We start from the raw sequence: 23,546 nt of genomic DNA, 5'->3' as shown, positions 1-23,546 counted from the left end.
GTTTATTACATTTAAGGTCAATTGATTTTCAACAAAGGTGCCTGTACAATTCAATGGGGAAAGAATAATCTTTCAACAAACAGTCCTGGGACAACTGAATATCCACATAAAAACATCAGAGCATACATAAAAATTAATCCAAAGGAGATCATAGACACAAATGTAAGAGTGAAACTATAAAACTCCTATAGTATAGTAACAAATATTTATGAACTTATGTTAGGCAAAACCTTTTTAGTTAGGACACTGAAAGCACAAGCAACAAAAGGATAAAAAAGGAGATAAACTGGACTTAAAAACAAAAACTTTTGTGTTTAAGTGAACAACATCAAGAGTAAAAATAGAGCCTACAGATTGGAAGAAAAAAATTGCAGATCATAGATCAAAGGTATTTGTATCTAGAAATATAAAAAGAACTCTTGTAACTCAATAGTAAAATTACAAATAATCCAATTGAAAAATGAGCAAAGGATCTAAATAGGCATGTCTTGAAAGAAGACAGACACGTGGCCAATAAACACATTTAAAGGTGAATTAGCCATCAGGAAAATGCAAATTAAAACAACAATGACATACCACCTCACACCCACTATGATGGCTACAATCAAAAAGTCAGATAGGGATGCATGGGTGGCTCAGTTGGTTAAGCGACTGACTTGGGTTCAAGTCATAATCTCAGGGTCCTGGGATTGAGCCCGCCTCTTGGCTCTGTGCTCAGCAGGGAGTCTGCTTGTCCCTCTCCCTCCCCCCCTGCTTGTACTTGCTCTCTTCTCAAGTGAATAAATAAAACCCTAAAAAAAAAAAAAAAAAAAAAGCCAAATAATAAGTGTTTGTTAAGGACCTGGAAAAGCCCCCTACAATGCTAGTAGGAATGTATAACAGTACATCCACTCTGGAAAACAAACCGGTAATTCTTCAGAGGTTACGGTTACCACAGTTCCACTCCTAGGTAAATACCCAAGTGAAATAAAAATATATGTCCACACAAAAACTAACACATGAATGTATACAGCAACACTATTCATAATAGCCAAAAAGCATAAATAATGCAAATGTCCATCAACTGATGAATGTGATATATCCACACAACAGATTATGTGGCAATAAAAAAGAATGAAGTACTGATATATGTACATGGATGAACCTTGAAATAAATCAGACATATTAGACTATGTATTATATAACATCTACATGAAATGTACAGAATAAGTAAATCTATAAAAACAAAGTATAATAATGATTGCCTAGTATTGGGAGAGGACGGGAAATGGGAGAATGACTGCTTTGGGGGGAGCAGACAGTGATGAAAATATTCTAAAATTGGTTATGGTTGAAAAGCTCTAAATATACTAAAAACCATGAATTATGCACTTTAAATCAGTAAAGTATATGGTGTGCAAATTATATCAATAAAGCTGTTATATATTTTAAAAGAAAGTAGAAAAATTTCTGGCAAAAAAAAAAATTAATCAGCAGATTCTCACTAAAGAAAATACAAAGGATGTTCTTTAGGCAGAAGAAAAGATTCCAGACAGAAACAAGATGCAGAGAGAAAGAACTATAGAAAAGGTAAACATACTGCAAAAACTATTTACTGTATAAAACATTAAAGTCTTATAGGATACACATACACAGACACAGATGCTAGCACTAATAGCAGACTAAGCGTAGAGTTGAAGGGTTTGACGGTCTCCTGTACTGTCTAAAAAGGAATAATATACATACTAATTTATATCAAACTTTAATAAAGTCAAGAATGTCTTTTATAATCTCTAAAGTAGCCACTGAATGAACAGTAAAAAACTACAACACTAACAATTTAATAAGGGGGAAAACAGAATGAAAAGTAATAGAAAGGAAAGCAATGAATAAATGAATAAAACAAAGAACATATGCACAAGCAGAAATTAAAATGTAACATAACATTTAAGCCCAAATATGTAAGTGATAATTAATTATAAATAATTAAATATGCCAAATAAAAGACAAAGCTTAGCAGCTTCGATTTAAAAATTACATGCTGTTTACAAGGGACATGCCTTAAATTTAAGAGCACAGAAAGGTTGAAAGTAAAGGTTGGGGAAAAGATAAAATGCAAACACTAACCAAAATATACCTAACATAGCTATACTAAAATCAAAGTAGACTTTAAGGAAAGACGTATTGTGAGAGAGAGTGGGCTATTTAATGATAAAAGGGCCAGGTACCAAAAGATAAAACAATTCCAAATTTAATTGTACTTGATAAATCAGCCTCAAAGTATACATAGCAAAACTTCACAGAATCAAAATAAAAAAAAAAGACAAATCCACAACATGGAATATCATTTTAAGACACCTCAGTAATTAACTTAAAAATCAGAGAAAAAATCAAAAGGGACAGATTGAACAATGCAACCAACTTGACCTAATTGATATATAACACACAGAGAAAACAATTAACTGAACAAGGGCAATGTAAATTCTCTTCAAGTATACATGGAATTGTCAACATTGACCTAATGTTGCGCCCAAAGACTGAATTCAGACACAAGTTCTTTGACACAATTTAATTAAGCTAAAAATCAAAAACTAAGGTCACTAAAATATCTTCATATGTTAAGTAATTTTTTTTAAGGTTTTATTTATTTCAGAAAGGGAGAGAGAGCACAAGCGCCCAAACAGAGGGAGGGGCAAAGGGGAAGGGAGATGGAATTTCTCAAGCAGACTCCAAGCTGAGTATAGAGCCTGACGTGGGGCCTGGCACGGGGCTCAATCTCATAACCTTGAGATCATGGCCTGAGCTGCAACCAAGAGTTGGACGCTCAACCAACTGAGCTACCAGGCACCCCAATAATAATTTTCAAAATAATCCAAGACTCCAAAAAAGATCACATGGAAATTTTTTTACATATATCTGCAAAATCATAACTAAAGGGAAAAAAATAGGCTCAAATGTATATATAAGAAAAAGAGAAAGACTCAGATCAATAACCATTCATCTCAAGAAACAGAAAAGAGGAAATAAACTGCAAAAAAAGTAGAAGAAAATATGGAACAGAAAATAGTGAAATAGAAAAAACAACAAAAACATAAAATAGGATCAGTCATGAATCAAAGATGAGTTCTTCAGTAGGTCTAATAAAATTGATAAAACTCCCTGCCACTGATCCAGAAACCAAGCTGACACAAATTACAAATATGAGGAATGAAAAGGGGGGCATCACTGCAGATCCTTCAGATATTAAAAAAAAAAAAGGTAGTAAGAGGACACTATAAAAAAGCTTCATGTCATTAGATTTAAAAGCACAAAATTGACAAATACCTACAAAAACAGAATGGGTCCTAAGTGACACAGAATAAAGAAAATCTAAGTAGTACCAAAATTATTAAGAAATTGAACCTGTAACTAAAAATCCTCCCCATAAAAAAATACTCCAGGCTCAGATGGCTTTACCTATTAATTCCATCAAACAGTTAAAGAGAAAAATAGTACCAATCTTAAATTCATACACAGAATAGAAAAAGATGCAATACTACTCAGTTTTTTTGAGCCCAGCATAACCTTGATACCAAAACTTGGCAAGATCATAAGAAAGGAATAGTCCAAGACAATGGATAAATATAGATGAAAAAAGAAAATAACGGTAAACTGAATCCAGTGATATAATAAGAGAGATATATATTCATCAAAACCAAACTGTGATTATTCCAGAAACACAAAGATGGTTTAACATTTTTTTAAATGGAATTCAACACATTATTTAAAAAGAGGGAAAAAATCACCCAATCACCTCAAAATTAAGATATAGTACTTGATAAAATTAAACACCATTCATGATAAAATTTCTTAGCAAACTAGGAATAGAAAATTTCCTAATCTGATAAGGATTCTATTAAAAAAAAAAACTACAGAGAACATCATACTTAATTATGAAATGTTGAACACTTTTTTTTTTTTTTAACTCTGAGATTAGGAATGAGACAACGATGCCCGTGATCACCACTTTAATTCAACATCACAGTGGAGGTCCTAGCCAGAGCAATAAACAAAGGAAAAGACAAAAAAAAGTACAGGGATTGGAGAGAAATAAGGCTTTCTTTTTTCACAGATGGCATGACTGTGTAGATGGAGAATCCAAAAGATTCAACAAAGTGTTAGAAATAAATGAAGTTAACAAGGTCTCTGGATATAAGGTCATGATATCTAAATCATCAGATTTTTATATGCCTGAAAATAATGAGTAATATTTTAAAATATGATTTACAATAACATCAAAAAACAAATAATTTGAAATCTTTAATTAGAATAACTTGAATTAGGGGCACCTGGGTGGCTCAGTTGGTAAAGTGACTGACTCTGGATTTCAGCTCAGGTCATGATCTCAGGTCCCTCAAGGGCTCTACACTCAGGGCAGAGTCTGCTTAAGATTCTCTCTCTCCCCCGCATCCCTGCTCCACCCCCCACTCATGTTCATTCACTCGCTCTCTCTCTGAATAAATAAAATCTAAAAAAAAAAAGAATAAGATTAAATTTAATAAAAAATTTATAGTTATGCAAGATCGCTACACACGGAAAAACCTAGAAAGTTTTATGGGGAAAAAAAGTAAAGAAAACCTCAGTAAATGGCAAGATAAACCAGATTCACATACTGAAAGATTCAGTATTATAAAGATGTCAATTTAGCCCCACATTAATTCATATAGATTTAATGCACTCACAATAAAAAAATCCCTGCAGGTTTTTTGTGGCAATTGATAAACTGCTACTAAAATGTATATAGAAAGGGAAAGGACAAAGACTAGCCACATTAAACTTGAACAAGTAGGTGGACTTCCTCTACCCAATACCAGGATATATCATAAAACTATAATGAGATATTGTGACATTTATGCCAAGATAGCAAAGTGGACCAATAGAACAAAGAGAGTCCAAAAATAAACCCAGGCATGGGCAGCTACTTGATTTATTATAAAGGCAGCACGGCAGAGCAGAAGCTATCTTCCATAAATGGTGATGGTCAACTGGATAGTAAATGAAAAAATATGGGCCCTACTTCAGAATCACAAAAACAAATTCTGGATGAATCATAGTAAAGGCAAAAATGATAAAGATCCCTGGGGAAAAATGTTTTCATGATGATGCACTAGAGAAAGATGTTGTAAATAAGGCAAAGAATTAATTATAAAGACAAAGATTGGTTCTGACTACCTGGATAATTATTAAAGAACTTCTGTTCATCTACAGATACCATTAATAGAGGGAAAAGGCCAGAATAGGAGGAATTTGCAATACATATAAGGTTTCAAACCTAGCATAAACAATTCCAACAAATCCATAAGACAAAGACAATACAACTGAATAAAATGGGAAAAGAATTAACAGACACTTCACAAGAGAATATTCAAATGGCCCATAATCCTTAGATCCCAGCCATCAGGGAAATACAAATTACAATCACAATGTCATACCACCGCATACTGCTCAGAATGGTTAAAAAAAAAAATACTGACATTACAAGGGGCTGGTGAAGATGTGAAGCAACTGAAATTTATAAGCTACTGATAGGAAGTATAAATTGGTATTCTTTGAGAACTTATTCAAACGAAAACATGCACAAAATGAGCCAGAAATTCCACCACTAAAAGAGAAGTACGGTGATGTTCATAGCAGTACTGTTCATAAAAGCCTCAAAGTGAACACAACCCAAACGTGTGCCCAACATTAAAACTGATAAATTATGGATCAGTGATGGACAGAATACTGCACAGTGGTGTTAAAAAAAATGCTACATCTAACAAGATGAATGACTTTCACAACGTCAACAAAAAAGTATTATATATAAAGTTCAAAATAATTTATGGTGTTAGAAGTCAGAATTGTGGTTATTACTAGGGAAGACAGAGAGATTTGTGATTGGAAAGAGTCTAAGAGTGTGAGGGGGCTTCTGGAGTGCCAGTAAAGATTTATTTCTTGACCAGGGTGATGGTTTCATGGACATGCTCACTTTGCAACAGTTCATCCAACTGCACACTTACCATGAATACTTTTCTGTATGTAAGTCAATAAAGTTTTAATAATTCATGAATCTATGTCTCCAGCCTTGTTCAAACTAACTCATACCTCACGTCTTCTAATGCTGTGCTCACTTGGCCCTTTGATTCAAATCAAGCCTCAAAATCTCAGTTAACACAGTCAAAACCAAAATCATTACCCCTTTGTTATGAGTTGAATTGTGTTCCCCTTAAGATACAATGAAACCCTTAATTCCAAGTACCTGTGAAAGTGACTTTAGGAACCAAGATTCCAAAGACCTTGGAAATACAGTCTTTGCATATGTAATCACAATGTAAGTTAAGATAAGGTCATACTGGAGGAGGGTGGGCTTAATCCAATGTGACTGCTATCTTTATACAAAAAGGAAAATGCCATGACAGAAATGCCATTGACACCAGAGGAAGAGATTGTAGTAATGCAACCCAAGGAAAGCTACAGATTGATGGCCACCATCAGAAGCTAGGATGAGACAATAAAGAGTTCTACCCAGAGTCTCAGAGTGAATGTGGTCCTCCTGACATTTTGATTTCAGACTTTCTAGGCTCCAGAACTGTGAGAGAATAAATTTCTGTTGTTGTAAGCCACCCAGTTTGTGATATTTTGTTGTGGCAGCCCTAGGAAACTAATACACCCTTCCATGTAAAATCTTAATTCTTACCTCAACCTCCCTTTCAGCAGTATTTACACTATTCTCCCATCTATCTAATACACAAACGCCAAATGCACTCCTCATATACTGGGATCATCAAGAGATATTTTGCCTTTTAATTATCTATTGTTTTTAAACTTTTCCCTTTCATTTCTACCACTGCCGTCCTAATTCAGGCCTTAATAACTCCACAACTAGACTATCCCACTTATGATAAGTACTGCTTAAATACTACTTTCCTGTGTCATTTTTTTCTGTTCCCAAACTTTCAGTAACACTCTATTACATCATATTCAAAAGGTGCTTGGCAGTCTGGCTCTATTCTACTTTTTTCAATACATAAACACAATTGGTTCCCAAGAACACATTTTTTTAAAGATTTTATTTGACAGCAAGAGAGCACAAGCAGGGGGAGTGACAGAGGGAGAGGGAGAAGTAGACTCCCCGCTGAGCAGGGAGCCTAATGTGGGGCTCGATCCCAGGACCCTGAGATCATGACCTGAGCCGAAGGAAGACGCTTAACCAGCTGAGCCACCCAGGCACCCCCACATTTTATTCTTTACCAGCTAGTTTTTCTCAGTATCTAGAATAATTCTGGTAGACACTGCTCAATTAAATACTAACCACCAACATAAACTTATTACTACCGCCACGCTATTATATTTTACAAGTTCATGTTATGCCAACTCATGCTTTCAAATACCCCATTATTTTATTCATTCTTAGTTGATATCTTATTCCATTTTTGCCCCCAAAATTCCACTATGAAGTCCCATATTACCCTACACTCATTTATTGTCAAAATATATCACTTATATCATAAAGATCCAAGCCTTGCCACAACCTCCCTTTCTTAGACCTTGACATGTCTATCTTCACCCATCATTTTATTATCCCCTATCTAGTAGAAAGAAGAGCTGCTCATCATTTCTAAGGCTACCCTCTCTCATCTGTGATCTTATCTTTCTACTTCCTTTCTGTTCCTGGACCTTACCATTATCATTGTGCTTCTCCCACTGTGCCCCACCCCCCGCCTCACCTAGACAGACAAATATCATCATAAAAACTAAAAAAGATTTTAAGAGAAATTAAGAAAACAATCCCATTTATAACTGCTTCAAAAAGAATAAAATACCTAGGAATAAATTTAATCAAAGAGATGAAAGACCTGTACTCTGAAAACTAAAATACAGTGATGAAAGTGAAGATAATACAAAAACACATGAAAAGGTATACCATGCTCATAAATTGGAAAAATTAGTATTGGTAAAATGTCCATACCACTCAAAGCAATCTACAGATTCAATGCAATCTCTATTTAAAAAAATAGTATTTCTCATAGAACTAGAATAAATAATCCTAAAACTTGTATGGAACCATGAAAGACCTTGAATAGCCAAACCAATCTTAAAAAGAACAAAGCTTGAGGTATCGAAATCTCAGATCTCAAGATAGACTACAAAAGCTGTATTAATTAAAAGAGTATAGTACTTACACAAAAACAGACATATAGATTAACAGAACAGGATAGAGAGCCCCAAAAGAGCCCCACACTTACATGGTCATTAATCTATGACAAAGGAGACCAAGAGTATAGAATGGGGGGGGGGGGAGTCTCTTCAATAAAGGATGTTGAAAAAACAGAACACCAACATGCAAAAAAAAAAAAAAAAAATGAAACTGGACCATTTTCTTACAGCATACACAAAAATAAAATGTATTAATGACCTAAACTTGAGACCTGAAACCATACAACTCCTTAAAGAAGACAGAGGCAGTAATCTATTGGACACTGGCCTTAGCAACATTTTTCTAGATATGTCTCCTCAGACAAGGGAAACAAAAGCAAAAATAAACCTTATTAGGACAACACCCAAATAAAAAACTTTTGCACAGCTAAGGAAACCATCAACAAAACAAAAAGACTACTTACTGCGTGGGAGCAGATATTTACAAATCATGTATCTTTTAAGAGGTTAATATTCAAAATATGTAAAGAACTTATACAACTCAGGACCAAAACAAACAAAAAATCCAATTAAAAATGGGCAGACAACTTGAACATGCTTTTTTCCAAAGAAGATATAGAGGGCCAACAGACACATGAAAAGATGCTCAACATCATTAATCATCAGGGAAATACAAATTAAAACCACAATGAGATATATCTCCTTACACCTATCAGAATGGCTAGTATCACAAAGACGAGATATAACAAGTGTTGCCAAAGACGTGGAGAAAAGGGAACTATATAGCACTGCTGGTGGGAATGTAAACTGGTGAAACCTCTTGTGGAAAACAGTACAGAGGTTCCTTAAAAAGTTAAAAAGAGAAATACCATGATTCTGTAATTCCACTACTGGATATTTACCCAAAGAAAACAAAAACACTAATTTACTGCAGTATATTTACTGGTTATGGAAGGAACTTGAGTGTCCATCAGTAGATGAATGGATAAAGAAGGTGTAGTACGTACGTATGTACGTGCGCGCGCGCGCGCGCACACACACACACACACACACACACACACACACACACACACAGTGGAATATTACTCAGCCATAAAAAAGAATGAGATCTCGCTATTTGTGACAACATGGATGGACCTAGAGAGTATTGTGCTAAGTAAAATATGTCAGACAAAGAAGACAAGTACCATATGATTCTACTTATATGTAGATCTAAAAAAAAATGAAGAAACAAATAAATAGAATCACAAATACAGAGAACAAATTGGTGGTTGCCAAACAGTAGGGGGTGGGAGGGAAGAGTGAAACAGGTAAAGAAGATAAGAGGTACAAACTTCCAGTTATAAAATAAGTAAGTCATGGGGATGATAACTACAGCATAGGGAATAAAAAAGTCAATAATATTATAATAACATTGCATGGTGACAAAGGGTAACTATACTTACTGTGGTAAGCACAGCCTAATAACGTATATAATTGTCGAGTCACTATGTTGTACATCTGAAACTAATAGAATACTGTATATGCTGTGAATTGTGTAAGGCTGTTGAATCACAGACCTGTACCTCTGAAACAAATAATACGTTATATGTTAAAAAAAAAAAAAAAAGATAGTAGGAAGGGAAAAATGAAATCGGAGGGGGAGACGAACCATGAGAGACGATGGACTCTGAAAAACAAACTGAGGGTTCTAGAGGGGAGGGGGTTAGGGGGATGGGTTAGCCTGGGGATGGGTATTAAAGAGGGCACATTGGGCATGGAGCACTGGGTGTTATACGCAAACAATGAATCATGGAACACTACATCAAAAACTAATGATATAATGTATGGTGATTAATATAACATATTAAAATTAAATTAAAAAAGAATACTGTATATCTCAACTACACATCATTTTTTTTAAAAAAGCTTTTCTTCAACTTTTTGTAGTGACACCATTAGAAAGTATATTCCCCTGTGCTATGGTAACAATTTCCAGTTTCCAAGAACAGCAATGCCAGTCTAAGAGGCGAAGCTATAACATCCAGTGTCTCAAGAAGCAAAAAGCAATGACCTTGACAGACTGCCCCTTGACATTATCTTGGCTGTAGTTTTGGATATGGTTCTAGATGCCTAGCCTCCTTTGGGTCTTAATTTCCATACCTGAACCACCTGATATCCCTCAAAAGACTTCCTTTTAGTGAAAGTTAAATTTCTAATATTTGTAATTCAGAACCTTGACTGATGTCTTAGTCAACTCAGGCTGCTATAACAAAATACCATAGACTAGGTAACTTAAACAGCAAACATTTCTCATAGTTCAGAGGATAGGGAGTCCAAGATCTGGGTGCTAGCATGATTAGTTCTGGTGAGAACTCTCTTCCTGGCTTACAGATGGCTGACTTCTTACTGTATCCACAATATGATGTAGACAGGAAACTCTGATGTCTCTTCCTCTGCTTATAAGACCACTGATCTCATTATGGGGCTCTAACCTCAAGAACCTCATCTAAATCTAATTACGTCCCAAAGAACCCTTCCTAATACCATCACATTGGGAGTTAGGGCTTCAACGTATCATTTTGGGATGACAAACATTCAGCCCATAACAACTGATACATTATTCTTCCCCTTCAAATTACTCTTTCTCTTTTCCATCTTTCCCAAGAGTAGGCCCTACCCTACTACTTCTTAACTATCCCCTCATTTGTTGATTTTTTGGAATTTGACTTCTAACCACTTTTACTAAATCACTGAGTCATCCGCGGACTCCTCTTAACTACTAAATATATTGATCTATTTATCAAGTAATTTTTTTCTAGATTATCCTCCCTCCCCCTTCTTATTCAATTAAAATACCGCAATCTTGAAAAACGTTCCCAGTCCCCTACCCGCTTCCCTTTCCTCCTTTTTCCTTCTCTTCTCCCTCCCTCTTTCCTCCCCCCTCCCCCCACCTCAAACAATTCATCTATTCCAAATACCTCAATCCCGATAATTCCCAATTCCACATACTACCCCCACCATCTCATAATAAATTTCCAACTACAGCTCTAAAATATATCCCTGAGGCACCACAATTTAAATGCCTCTGAAAAAGTTACGGGACTAAAATCCATCAATCCTTTTACTATCCTTTTCTAGCCATTCAAAAGATAAGCATTAAGTACATATCCAACTCTTCCTTCTTCACCCACTATGATATCCAAACACCAGGTATTCTGCTCAGATCCATCTCTCCACTCAAGCCTTTTGCCAAATTGTCATTTGTCTCCACAACCTTGTCTTCCATGGACAATTGCAACGGTTTTCCCTTTTGTCTCTCATATCTCCAATATATCTTATGCATTGCTGTCAGGGCTATACAATATCCGCAAATCACAGAAAGATTCAGTAGTTACCTGCCTTCAAAAGCTCCTCACTGCCTACCATACAAAGTCTACTCTCCTCAGCATCAGCAAAGTATTTAAAAATCCCATGACTTCCCTACAAAAAGCTCATGCTTGAACCACATGGGAACATTCCTTCCACAGAGTTCTCAGTCCAGTGATTTTTTTTCATCCTGGAATGCCCTTTTTCTTTGACTTTTCCTCACAAATGGAAATCTAGATTCTTCCTGCAAGGTTCAGCTACAGAATTAGATCTTCTATTAAGTCTTCCTCCATTGCCAATAAAACTGCTCCTTCTATAATCCCACAATACTCTTATATAAATTTCTAATATAAGACAATTCAATTTCCCTTGCATTATTGTTAGTTGTATTTACAAAGCACTTTATTGCAGTTTAATAAGGATTTCATTTAATTTTCACAGCAACTCTGTAAATGAACTATTTAGCCACCTTTATGAAACAGGGAGTGAAACAGGCAGAGAGGCTAAGTAACTGGATTTAACACACACACACACACACACACACACACACACACTTCTAATTCCAAATCTCCTAACAATTAAGTTTTACATTTATTAAGAAAGAGTCCAAAGCCCCTTGCATACAGTCCTTTCTGTGTAACAGATGCTTTGTGTTTTAATATTCTTTTCCCTGTTTGAAATAACCCTGTTTTACTTGTCCAAACTTAATCCATTCTTGAAGACAGAGCTCAAAAGTTTCATCTCCTCTAATTAGCTTTCCTTGACTCTTCCAGGCCCTACTAGTCTTTTTTTAAGCTTGTATCATACTACTTGCAATGTTTTTTTACAAATATCTTTTTTTTTAAAGATTTTATTTATTTATTTGAGAGACAGAGAGAATGAGAGAGAAAGCACATGAGATGGGGGGGAGGGTCAGAGGGAGAAGCAGACTCCCCGCCGAGCAGGGAGCCCGATGCGGGACTCGATCCAGGGACTCCAGGATCATGACCTGAGCCGAAGGCAGTCGCTTAACCAACTGAGCCACCCAGGCGCCCATTTTTACAAATATCTTTGTCTATATTTTAGCATGCAGTTAGTCTTACTAATGGGTTTATAAACTTGGCACCAACCACCATATCTTATTTCACTGAGGTATCCTCTAAACTACCTAGCAGTCAGTTGGTGCTATATTACCTATTTCCTGATTGATGCTCAATGGTCCCCTCTCTATCCCCTGCTCTAATTTCTATGTCCTTTATTTTTTGCATTACAGGAATGAGTCAACTGTTGTGACTATACATTATATTTTAACAGTAAATATTACTCAACCCACTCCTGAAATTTAAAGTTCCCATGTCAAGTATTTTAATCATCTGCTGGAAGAAAAATCTAGAGTGACTATTTTAGATGACTGTAGAGGGCAGCAAAGCAACAGCAGTATCCCCAAAGAAAACTACGTATATTTCTTAGGCAATTTCAGATTTGTTTTTATATTTTAACAGATGTTGTTAGGATTAAAGCTTTTAGAAGGCAAGAGACATTTCTGCATCCTCTATACAAATTTCACCAACTATTTATGTATTTAAACATTTTCACTATCAGTTATAAATATAACAAAACTGTGTCAATGTCCAGATCCTTTTATACACAATATGGAAAAATAAGTTTGATGAACAATAATGCATGGCTTCAAAACAGCCACCATAATTGCTAATTCTTACGAATCTAAAAGTTGAAATGTTTTTTCATTAAAAAGTGTAAAAATAATCTATCTTAAATACAGAAAAGAATGTCAGTAGTCTAAACAGCCTTATTTCTTGCTAAGGATAGATGTCATCATTAGTGTTATTAATTCTAGCCTTGATATGCCTTCTTTTTGTTATTCAAAATCAGTCAGGCAACCACAGGAGCTATACCAGTTTTAACAGAAAAAAATAATAAATCTCTGACATTATACTCGTGTACAACAAACAGAAGGTAACAACTTCAAAGAGAATAGGAGTTCCTACCATTATACTTTAATATTAAAGTTCATTCTGGTTTTAACATGAATTAGCCAAAACTGTACCATAAAACAATCATATGCTTATAATTATATTTATAATCAGATATTTACAATGCTTACAAGGATAGTGAAACTACCATAAAAGTTGATACAACTGCATTACTTGCACATGTTACCCAAGGCTTTTCCTTGTGGTAATTTTCTTTTAATCTCTTTTAAGTTTAACAAGCAGAAATCAGAGATTTAGAGCAGCTGTTAGAGCCATTAACATATGCAGACTCATGGTTTAGTGAAAAATGCTATGATGTTCTAGCCCTGTGCCCCTAATGAGAAGGCTTGAACTGTAGCTAAGTACCTTCTCCCACTTGAATCTCTTCAGTAAAAAGTAAATAGAGAAGCTTTTTTAAAAATTTTGCATTTAAAATAAATGAACCAGGGTATCTCTAAGCAGATTTAAAAACTAGACAGTTTATAATGGTGTGACTTAGTCAATATTAAATTGAACTTATAACCATGAATGATTATCTCTAATCTAAATCAAATTAGAAGGGAATTTGGAGTTCATAATGACAGGACACTTGTGAAATGAATCTTAATCTAGCCCACAATAGCTATGACTAAATTAGAAATCATATTAATAAATTTCAAAAACAATGGCAATATTCAAAAAATATTAAAATATTTTAATAATGACAATAATGTTTATCATGGGTAACACATAGAAATAGTTACTATATGAAAATGGTCTCTCCAGAGTTTAGCAATACTAGCATTTCATTAGTATTTTTTTCCTCTAAATTGAAGCCATTAGAAAAGCTGAGTACACTCTTAATTTTATACAATGTTCTCAACACTGAGTTGGAGTCCTCACTGTATGCACCTATTTTTATAATTGCCTCTTGGTTTTTTCATGTCCTTCCCAATAACAGCACTGACATATTTCCATTACAAAACAATTGGCTATCTTAAATTTACCCAACTTATTTCAAAAATTCAAACCCAGAGTGAGATGTGTTATACATAAAGTGAGGTATGTCACACAGAAGCTGCTTAAACTACATATGTCCTGGGATAAATAATACACAACTGATTTTGCAATACCAAAGGAAAAAAAATTGCATTCCTCCTAGAAGGTCAATTTTGCAAACATCTCAGATTCAAAATGGATAAGACAATGGGGAATAAAGAGACAGAACTAAAGAAAGCAAAAGGAATTTTAGAAAAAAGAAAAACCAATAACTACCTCATCAAGCAGTATCTTTAAATGTTGCTAACAACCTCTTCTAGTTTTATATATAATATATAATAAATTTATATAAATATACACACACACATATTCCCCCTATCTTGGAAGGTAGGAATAGGAATGTCAAAATAGGAATAATATCAAATACACGCATCTCTCTAAAGATATATTTTCTAGTGTGCTTTTTAAAATATAGTTTCTTCAACATAACAGATATTACACAAAAAAGAATTTAATTAATTTGTAAAACAGGATATCTTATGGAAGAATTTCTTAGACTATTAACAAACTAACTTTACATAAGGGGGTTATATGGTTAGTTTTTCCCATTCCCAAGTCTATTTCACCATGGTACTTTCTCCCAGAAACATATCTTCTGAGACTTAAGTTCCACAGAAACACTTTGGCAAACATTGCTCTAAACCTAAAAACAGGAAAAAAAAAAAAAGTGAATAGAGTGTGCATGTTTTTCCCTCTAATGACTGCATGTCACATTATTAAACACAGTAGGCATCCGGGGACTAAGGAATAAAAGATACCTAGGATCAGATAAGAAATAAAATCAAGTTCAGAAAAGTTTCACAGTTACTTAGTATAGCTATTATTCTATTATTTCATTTCAACATGAAAGATGAAATCATAAACCATTCTTTTGATGCCATTTACAGTATAGCAAATTTGGTCAGTTTCTTAAACAGGAAAAAAAAGCAAATGTTAAAATCTATATAGTTTGAAAAATAATTTGTTTATTCTGTGATATGTGTTATAATACATACAATGAAGCCTGAGGCAAGATCTTTAGGCAAAGACCACATATCACAAAACAACTTACAATTAAATACTACATAACAAGTACGAAGACTAACTACTTTACAAAGAATTTGCTCACTTTAGGCAAGAAGTGGTAAGAGAAGGCTTCACAGAGAAAATTAACCTTAAACCAGGTACTTCAGAGTTTGAGTTGGCAGGCAGGAAGAGCAATGTCATTTTAGGCCTTGTAAGTAAGGACCAAAGAAGGGCACAACCTACTTCAGAGACATGTACAGTTTAGACCTGCACTGACCAATATGGTAGCCTCCAGCCACAACTGACTACTGAGCACATGAAATATAGCTAGTTTAAATAACGAATGGTAAGTATAAAATACACACCAAATTTCAAAGACTAGGAAAGAAAATGTAAAATATCTCAACTTTTTAACATCAAATTGTGTCATGAAGTGATATTTTGGTTATGTTGTGTTAAATAAAATATATTATTAAGGTTAATTTCACCTGTTTTATTATTTTTAATGTGGTATCAGGATAACTTAAAATTATGTATATGGCTCATTATATTTCTGTTGGACAGTACTGGACTAGATTAAATTTGATTTTGCTGTTAAAATCTTGAAATAAAGAAATTTGAGTGCCTACTACATGCCAAGCACTTCTGATACATGAGTGCACAAAACAAGTGGAATATATGGACATCTCGTCAAACCATAAATTAAAATATAACAAACAGCATTCATCAAGGAAAGAATCATCTGAAGATGTCTCTCAAAATACAAATACCCCAATCCCCAGGCTCCATATCCACCCCTCTTGCAAAAATTGTCAATCCAGGAAGTCCACAGTGGGGCCTAGAAAGTTGTTTCAAAAAGATTTCCTAGTAACGAAGATATGAACGCACCTGCGCGCCCTACTTCTGCTGACCCTGGCCAGCTGAGAACAGTGATTTATAGCCCCCCCCACCTTTATTTCTTCTGAATAACCTGAATAACCTGAGAGCCTAAAAAGCCTCCATTCAGTTCAAAGCCAACCTATTTAAAATAACTTTGATTCTTTTTAACCATTAAAGAAAATCAAAGTTTTTAAAACTTTCCTATCTATAGAGCCACATGTACAATTTAGTATCTTACACCTACAAAATAATCATCTGACGTACTGAAAAGCATACTGCCAATTCTTAGCCACTTAATCCAGTTACAAACTGGCATATTTTCACACATGCCTCAAATTCCAGTTTATGAATATCTACTCACGATACAACAGGTAGTTTTTTCCTACTCATCTTAATTAGCAGATGTCTGTTGGGGAATTGCAAGAAAAACAATCTCCCTAGATGCTATATTAAAGAGAATATGTAAAATTCAGAATAAGTCTGCGATACAATATCCTTTCTAAAATAACTACAGTACTTGCAAAATGGCTGTACCTAAACTCATAAGGGGCAGCTCTCACTAAAATTTTAAATTAATGACCTATGGTATAATAAGTGAGTCATTTAGGATAAAACTTAAAGCTCACCCTTGATAAAGATTCACAACAAATTTTATTTAAATGATTAAATATGTCAGAACCTATTATAAAAATAGAAATCTTAAGTTTTATAAAATTCAGGAAATGATACATATTCAAGACTTTAAATAATTTTACATAAAAATACAAAAGGTAATCAAAAGTATGACATTTATCTACTTAGATTTTTGGATCTGAATGCCTGGTACATAAAATCATCTAGTAGTCATCCCATTACTAACTTAAGGATTATTTGATTTTATCCTAAATTTATATATTAATAGCCATTATTAATTAAATGTCACATCTTTCACAAACTAGTTTTTTATTATGAATTGTTATGAGCACCTTAGTAGAGTATAGAATATGCTATAAAAATGTTACTTACTCTCATTTTAAAGGGGCAAATTACAAAATGTCAAAATACTCTACTTTTTAAAAAGGGTATCCCACCCAGCTTCTTTTCAGTAATTTTCAAATAACAGGCAATAAGCCGTAAGTTTTACTTCTTACTACACTGATACAAAATGTACATCAGAGTTACTGAATCACTAAATTAAACATATATAAATATATGGAAGCATAGGTGAAATAAACAAGGCAAGACTATAAATACATACATGCACAAATATATAATTGCCCGGCTTTTTCCAATTCCTATTTCTGATGCTATAGCTAAATGCAAGAATGGAAGATTTGGGTGTTTTTGCTTGCTTCTAAATTTGGTTCACTTTCGAATTATATCTGTTTAGGATGCATAAAGATTTATATAGGCTGTGTGTATTACAGGTCCCAATCTGATAACTTGATAAACTTAATTGTAACACTTTTCTCCAACTCTACATTTTCAATATAAACACTAACATTCCAAGCAACCTATGGAACTGCCAAATCTTAAAAGGCATTCTGCATCACCAAGGGAAGATTCAACTTGGTTCCATACAATTACACAAGTTAGTTAATTTCACTGTGTCCTAATCTGAAAATTGGTCTTCTGAATATTTATCTGAGGTAAATTTAACAAATATTTGAAGAACACTGCATTATACACTCAAAATAAAGATGTAAAGTGCAAACAGAATAAGTCAATTACCTTGAAAACTCAATTATTCAAGACATCAGAGTAGAATTTAAGAATGACAAATACTACGCAGGTTAGCTTATAAGGTGCAATCTAATAAATGCTAACATTTGAACGTTCGTTATATTCCATGCACCCTGTTTTATTTTATTCTTTGATTTAATCCTCTCAACTCTATAGGCAAAGTGATAACATCTTTTTTTTTTTAAGATGAAAAACCTTAAGTTTACTGAGGTTAAACAGCTTGCCAAGGATTCAAAAAGGCTAGTAAGTGGCAGCCTTTTTTCAGAATCAAACTGCCTATTTAGTATCTAAACCATAAAGAGCAGAGAGAGAGAAAGCAAACTTGTACCACCTACCACAATGCCTAATCTCAATAAGATCTGACTCAACTGATTTTTTACTTTTTTAAAAGATTTATTTATTTATTTGAGAGGCGGGGGTAGAAGGAGAGGGAGAGAAGCAGAATCCGCTAGATCCCAGGACCCTGAGATCATGACCTGAGCTGAAATCAAGAGTCGGATGCTCAACCAACTGAGCCACCCAGGTGCCCCTCAACTGATAGTTTAAAAAGTAATTTTTTTTTCCTCAGTTCACATTCATATATCTTTACCTAATGAGTTAGGTATCGCTCTTCTGGGCAACCCCATAGTACCTCATACAGATCTCTATCATAAACACTGGACTGTCCTATGAACAACTGTTTCTTTCATGTCTATCATCACAATGCTGTAAGCTCCTTGAAGCCAGGACTCTGCCTTACTCATGTTTTATGTCCCCACGTGCCTAACAAGTGCCGGAATACGGAAAGTACTATAAGTGCTGTTAAAGGTTCAATATAATATTAGATCTTTTTTATCACCTTCTAACATCCACCTTCAGATAAAACTTTGATGAAAATGGAAAGTCACAGAATCCTAGTTTCAAATAGGAATTGACAAAGGTCAAGAAGCCTTTACCTTCTTCCTTCATTGATACCATATCCCAGGTAGAATTCTCTACCTTTAAAGAAAATGGTGGAAGGAAAGTGAGATAAATCTAATCACCTCTAAATTAATTATTGCCATCATAAAAAAATATGGCTGAAACTAATATAACATTGTGTGTTAACTCTACTTCAGTTAAAAAAAATATGGAATTCCCGAATAATGAGCTTTAAATAAATGAGATTTATGAAGTCACATGGTATTGTAAATCTAGTCCCCTTGACCTTTATACCTAGAAATTTATTTCTTAGGCTTAAAAAACAAAAAGCAAAAAACTTGACAGTTTGTAAACATTTTAAAAGTTCAGTTCTTCATAGAAGACAGTGTACACCCGCAAAACAACATAAATGATGTCATTTTTTACAGCTTTCAGAGTATCAAGTCTACCAGTTGCAAGGGTTTTTTTTTTTTTTAAGTAAATGAACATGGTGTAAAAATTACCTTGCACTAATAGATGATATTGCAGATGTTAAGCATAGCTAAGGTCGTGCTAAATTTACACAAGCAGCATATCAAAAATAGCAGCAAAAAGAAAAAAATATCCGTAAATGTTGAACAAGTAATGGATTCTGATTAACAAATCAGATAATCATCTCTTTAAAGCCTAAAAATCTTTTCAACTCTAAAACTGACTACTCAAACAATAGTACACATAAAACCTTGTCAGTAGTACTATGAATGTCAGATCAACAAACAGGTTACATGAAGAAAATTCTACTTCCATACTTATTAAGGATCCGAAAGTCGGGAAAACTGTGCCCTACTCAAAGACTTTCTAAAATAGAGAGAGAGGTTGATGGAAAAAAAAAAAAAGTCATAAGGATTCACAAATTAGGGTGTTATTAACACTATAAGCCAGAAAAGGAAGCTTTTTAAAAGAACAGGGCACACAGTAACACAAAGCTAGTGCCTGTCTCTACAACTACAAGCAGAATTGACTCTAAAAATTCAATTTACACCTGCTCTAAATCACAATCCATTTGCCTATTTTACTTGAATTTTTAGGACCTAAAATAAAAATATCAAGCCCCTCCGATAGGACATTACTAAAGAGGTTAAAGAAAAAAAAGCTCCTTTCTTCTTCCATATGAAAACCAATGCATTCCTTCAAAAGTAATCAACATTTCACTTGTACAAGCACTATGAAATTATTACTCAAAATCTATATCCTTGATTATCTGCACATACCACCTAGTTCTAGTCTTCTATAAGGCTTCGCCCAGCTAGATAAGCCTTTATTAGAGATACAAGTACTACTCACTGGGTCCTTAACACAATCGAAATCAGGCCAGTAAACTGTTAACAAACACCCCCTCCAACTTTTCTCCCACCCAACTGTAACCCACAATCCTCCCTAATGGAAAAGAACAGTACACAAATTCAACTTAGAATCTTAAATCAATTTAAAGAGGTAACAGCATTAAGAACTGTGTTGTGGAACCAAACAGCTGGGGAGTGGAGCTACAGAAACAATGCAGATTAGATAACAAGCAGTTTATCAGACTATACTCTGTAAATCAGAAACTTTCATTACAATGCTTGAAACGTGGTGGTGAACTGGTAGAGGAAATTCTCAGCCTATAAGGGGCACTCATCTCTTGAAAACTCTGCCTCCCTCATAACCAACTACCCTGACACAACCTCCCGGAACAGGACGTTCTTTCTTCTAAATCACACCATCCCAGAAATCTGCACACATCTCTCCTTTTAATAAACACTGATAAAACTTCTGGTTTCATTTACGATTTCATTAAACACAGATCCAACAGCAGCCTTAATGTACCAATAAAAATGTTTTGAGTAAACCAATCTTTAGCAAGCGTTAAGTTTTTGCTTCTCCACCTTCCTCACCAAGTAAGTGTCAGAAATGAATAACTTCCTGCAGTATTTCAGTATTACCAAAAGACACACAGAGCTAATCCCCAAAGACTGGTGATCTTACTTTCCCAAATCACCGCCTTCCATTAATGATCACTTACGTCCATCTCTCTTGCGTGAGAGATCAGATTTTTTTTTTTACACGATCCTTAACAAGTGGACTTCTAGTCTCCGATACCTAGGTACAGAATTTACAAAGAGACTAACTCCCAAATGTGACAGGAAAACTGTAACATAAAACGAGGGAAGAAAGAAACGGGAAGAGGTGTGGGGTTTGTTTTGATCAGAACAGCCGGAGCACAGTAGATGCAATCAGGTATTTAACACATAAATCAAAGTCCCGAAGACAAACAGGGTTCGCTAAGATAAACGCGGACAGTGTGAGAGACGTCCCACAAACTGGAAGGCAGCGACGGGCTCAATGCAACGTGACCCAGAGGCTGCGAGGGCAGAACCGGGCCGGACGACCGTAGAAAACTGACTGTAGGGGATGCTGTAGGGTGGGCTAACATGGTGCCTTCTCCAGGGTGGAAGGCGATGAGGGGTTGGCAGCCAAAGGTTTCATCCCGTCGGGCTGTGGTCCCAAAAGGTATCCGGGCTCAGAGCTCAAGTTTCACGGCGGGGGGGAGGGAGGGAAAGGAGGCAGCAACCGTGCAGCCAGGCACCTTCGCCCCAGCCCAGAAGTCCGCGCTCTCGGCTTCCTCCGCGAAAGAGAGAGGAGGTAACGGTCCCCGGAGCAAACACTGAGGAGCTCCCAGCGCACCCAGCACTCGGCGTCGGGCAACGGCGCGGTGAGCGGGGGAGGGGAGCGGGCGGCCGGCGCTGCACCCGCCGGCCCCGGCCCTTCCCCGGCCTCGCCCCGGGCGCGGCGAAAAGTTTCCAGCCAAAGTCCGCGGCACCCGCTCGCGCAGCCAACCGCCGAGCACAACTGCCTCGCCGCCCCGGAGAGCGGCCCGCGCCGGCCGGCCACGGCGCCGGGACCCTAGGTCGCGCCTCCCTCAGCCCGCGCCGGCCGCCGAGGTTCACCTACCACAGAGACGGGAGAAGAGCAGCAGCGGGAAAAGCAGCAGCAGTAGCGGTGGTGGCGTCGGGGGCGGCAGCAGGAGTCCGGCCCCGGGGGGAGAGGCGGAGGAAAGTTGTGCTTTGCCGCCTCCGGGACACAGCGGGGCCGGCCCCGGGGTCCGCGCCATCCCCCACCCTCCCCCCGGCCCGCTGGCTCGCCCGCCCCCCCGGCTCCCCCGGCCCCGGCGCCTTAGGCTCTGGGCGGCGGCAGCAGCGGCGGCGACGGCGGAGAGTCCGGCGCGCGGGTCCCCAACTCCCAGTTCTTGAGCCGTCGCCGCGGGCTGACACTAAGCGGAGCGCTCACGGCTGCCTCGACTCCGCCGTCGCCGACGCCACTGCCGAGGCTGAGGCGGGAGCCGCCCGCCGCCGCCGCCGCCGCCGCCGCCGCCGCCACTCCCCTCCCCCAGGCACCCGCCCGCCTCGAACTCCTGGGAACTCGGAACGCACCACCCCGCCCCGCACGGGAGGGGGAGAAGAAGCCGACCCTCAGAGCCGGCGCTGGGACTCGCCCGCCCTCCCCGCACAACTCCAGCTCCCGTCTGATCGCGGACTGCAAGCCGCGTCTCCTCCCACCCCGCCCTCCTACACACGCTCCTCCCTCTTCAAAAAAAAAAAAAATCTCTTCTCTCTACTTTGATAACGGGTTTCTCCCAAAGCAGGGCTTTCAAGAGGACAGGAAAATCTGGAATAGGTTAGTAGGCCCCGCCCCTCGTTCCTGCCTCGTCCCCGCCTCGTTCCCCCCTTCCCAACGTTTCCAATGGTCTCTCCCACTCCGCCCCTCGCGGGTCCACCGCTGCCCAGGCGCAGACGGAGGTGGAGGGCGGCGGGACAATCGTGCTGGCTTCTCGCCTCGCCCGGGCCGCGCTCTCCCTCTGGCGGGGAGCCGGGACAGGAGGCGGGGGGAGTTAGGAGGGGAAGGCAGGATGGGGCTGCCCTTCCGTTGCCCACGCTAAAGGTCCCTGTCTAGGAGGCTGTACATAGCCTGCAGAACTAGTCATCTCCCTCCTCGCCGGGGACTGAAAGGAGAGATTTTCTCCTTCCTGCTTCCCGGGACAGCGGCGCTCCCCGAATCCCTCCCTTCTTTCCAGCTCCACTTCCCCCAGCCCTCCGAGGCTTGTTTGCACAGGCGTTTTTCTTGCTCCTTTCTCTTGGGAGGGCGGCTTGGTGGAAGGGTCAGCGGAGGCAGGGGAGAAGAGGGGCCCCAGAAGGTTTGCTTTTTCGCTCTTGCTTCTCCGGCCGCCGAGCTGTCCGCTGTCCTCGCCGGGCAACTGGTAACAGGAGGCCATGGATTTCCCCCATCTGAGCGCCTCGAGTGCGGTGGTGTTTCTCTTTGGTTTTGTTTCATTTGCATGTTCGCACGTGTAATTTTATTTTCATTGCCTGTTTTCCTCTGAACTGATCGCGGTAAAGCGACCTCGGGAAGTGTTAAGCATTTGCCCGTAAGATGTCTGGGATCCATCACGACCCTCCCTCACCCCAGGTGGCTACGCGCCCTGCCCTCTTCATCCGCCCGCCACGCACAGCC

At 37.6% G+C, this 23,546-nt stretch overlaps 1 protein-coding gene across 1 annotated transcript in view; it reads right to left on the bottom strand.

The window, feature by feature from the left end:
* The window catches only part of NECTIN3 (nectin cell adhesion molecule 3), a 64,680-nt gene extending 42,531 nt beyond the window's left edge, over positions 1–22,149 (bottom strand). Inside the window, exon 1 of the mRNA XM_028110554.2 lies at positions 21,990–22,149. Coding sequence (XP_027966355.2) covers positions 21,990–22,149 — 160 coding nt within the window. The remainder of the gene's footprint in view (positions 1–21,989) is intronic.
* Between the last annotated feature and the right edge of the window lie 1,397 nt (positions 22,150–23,546).

Source organism: Eumetopias jubatus, unplaced genomic scaffold, assembly GCF_037043125.1.
Source record: "Eumetopias jubatus isolate StellerSeaLion01/CBP00866 unplaced genomic scaffold, mEumJub1_p1.0 scaffold_1, whole genome shotgun sequence".
Taxonomy (NCBI): Eukaryota; Metazoa; Chordata; class Mammalia; order Carnivora; family Otariidae; genus Eumetopias; species Eumetopias jubatus.
Note: the sequence above shows the minus strand (reverse complement) of the source record. Positions and strands in the feature narration are given on the sequence as shown.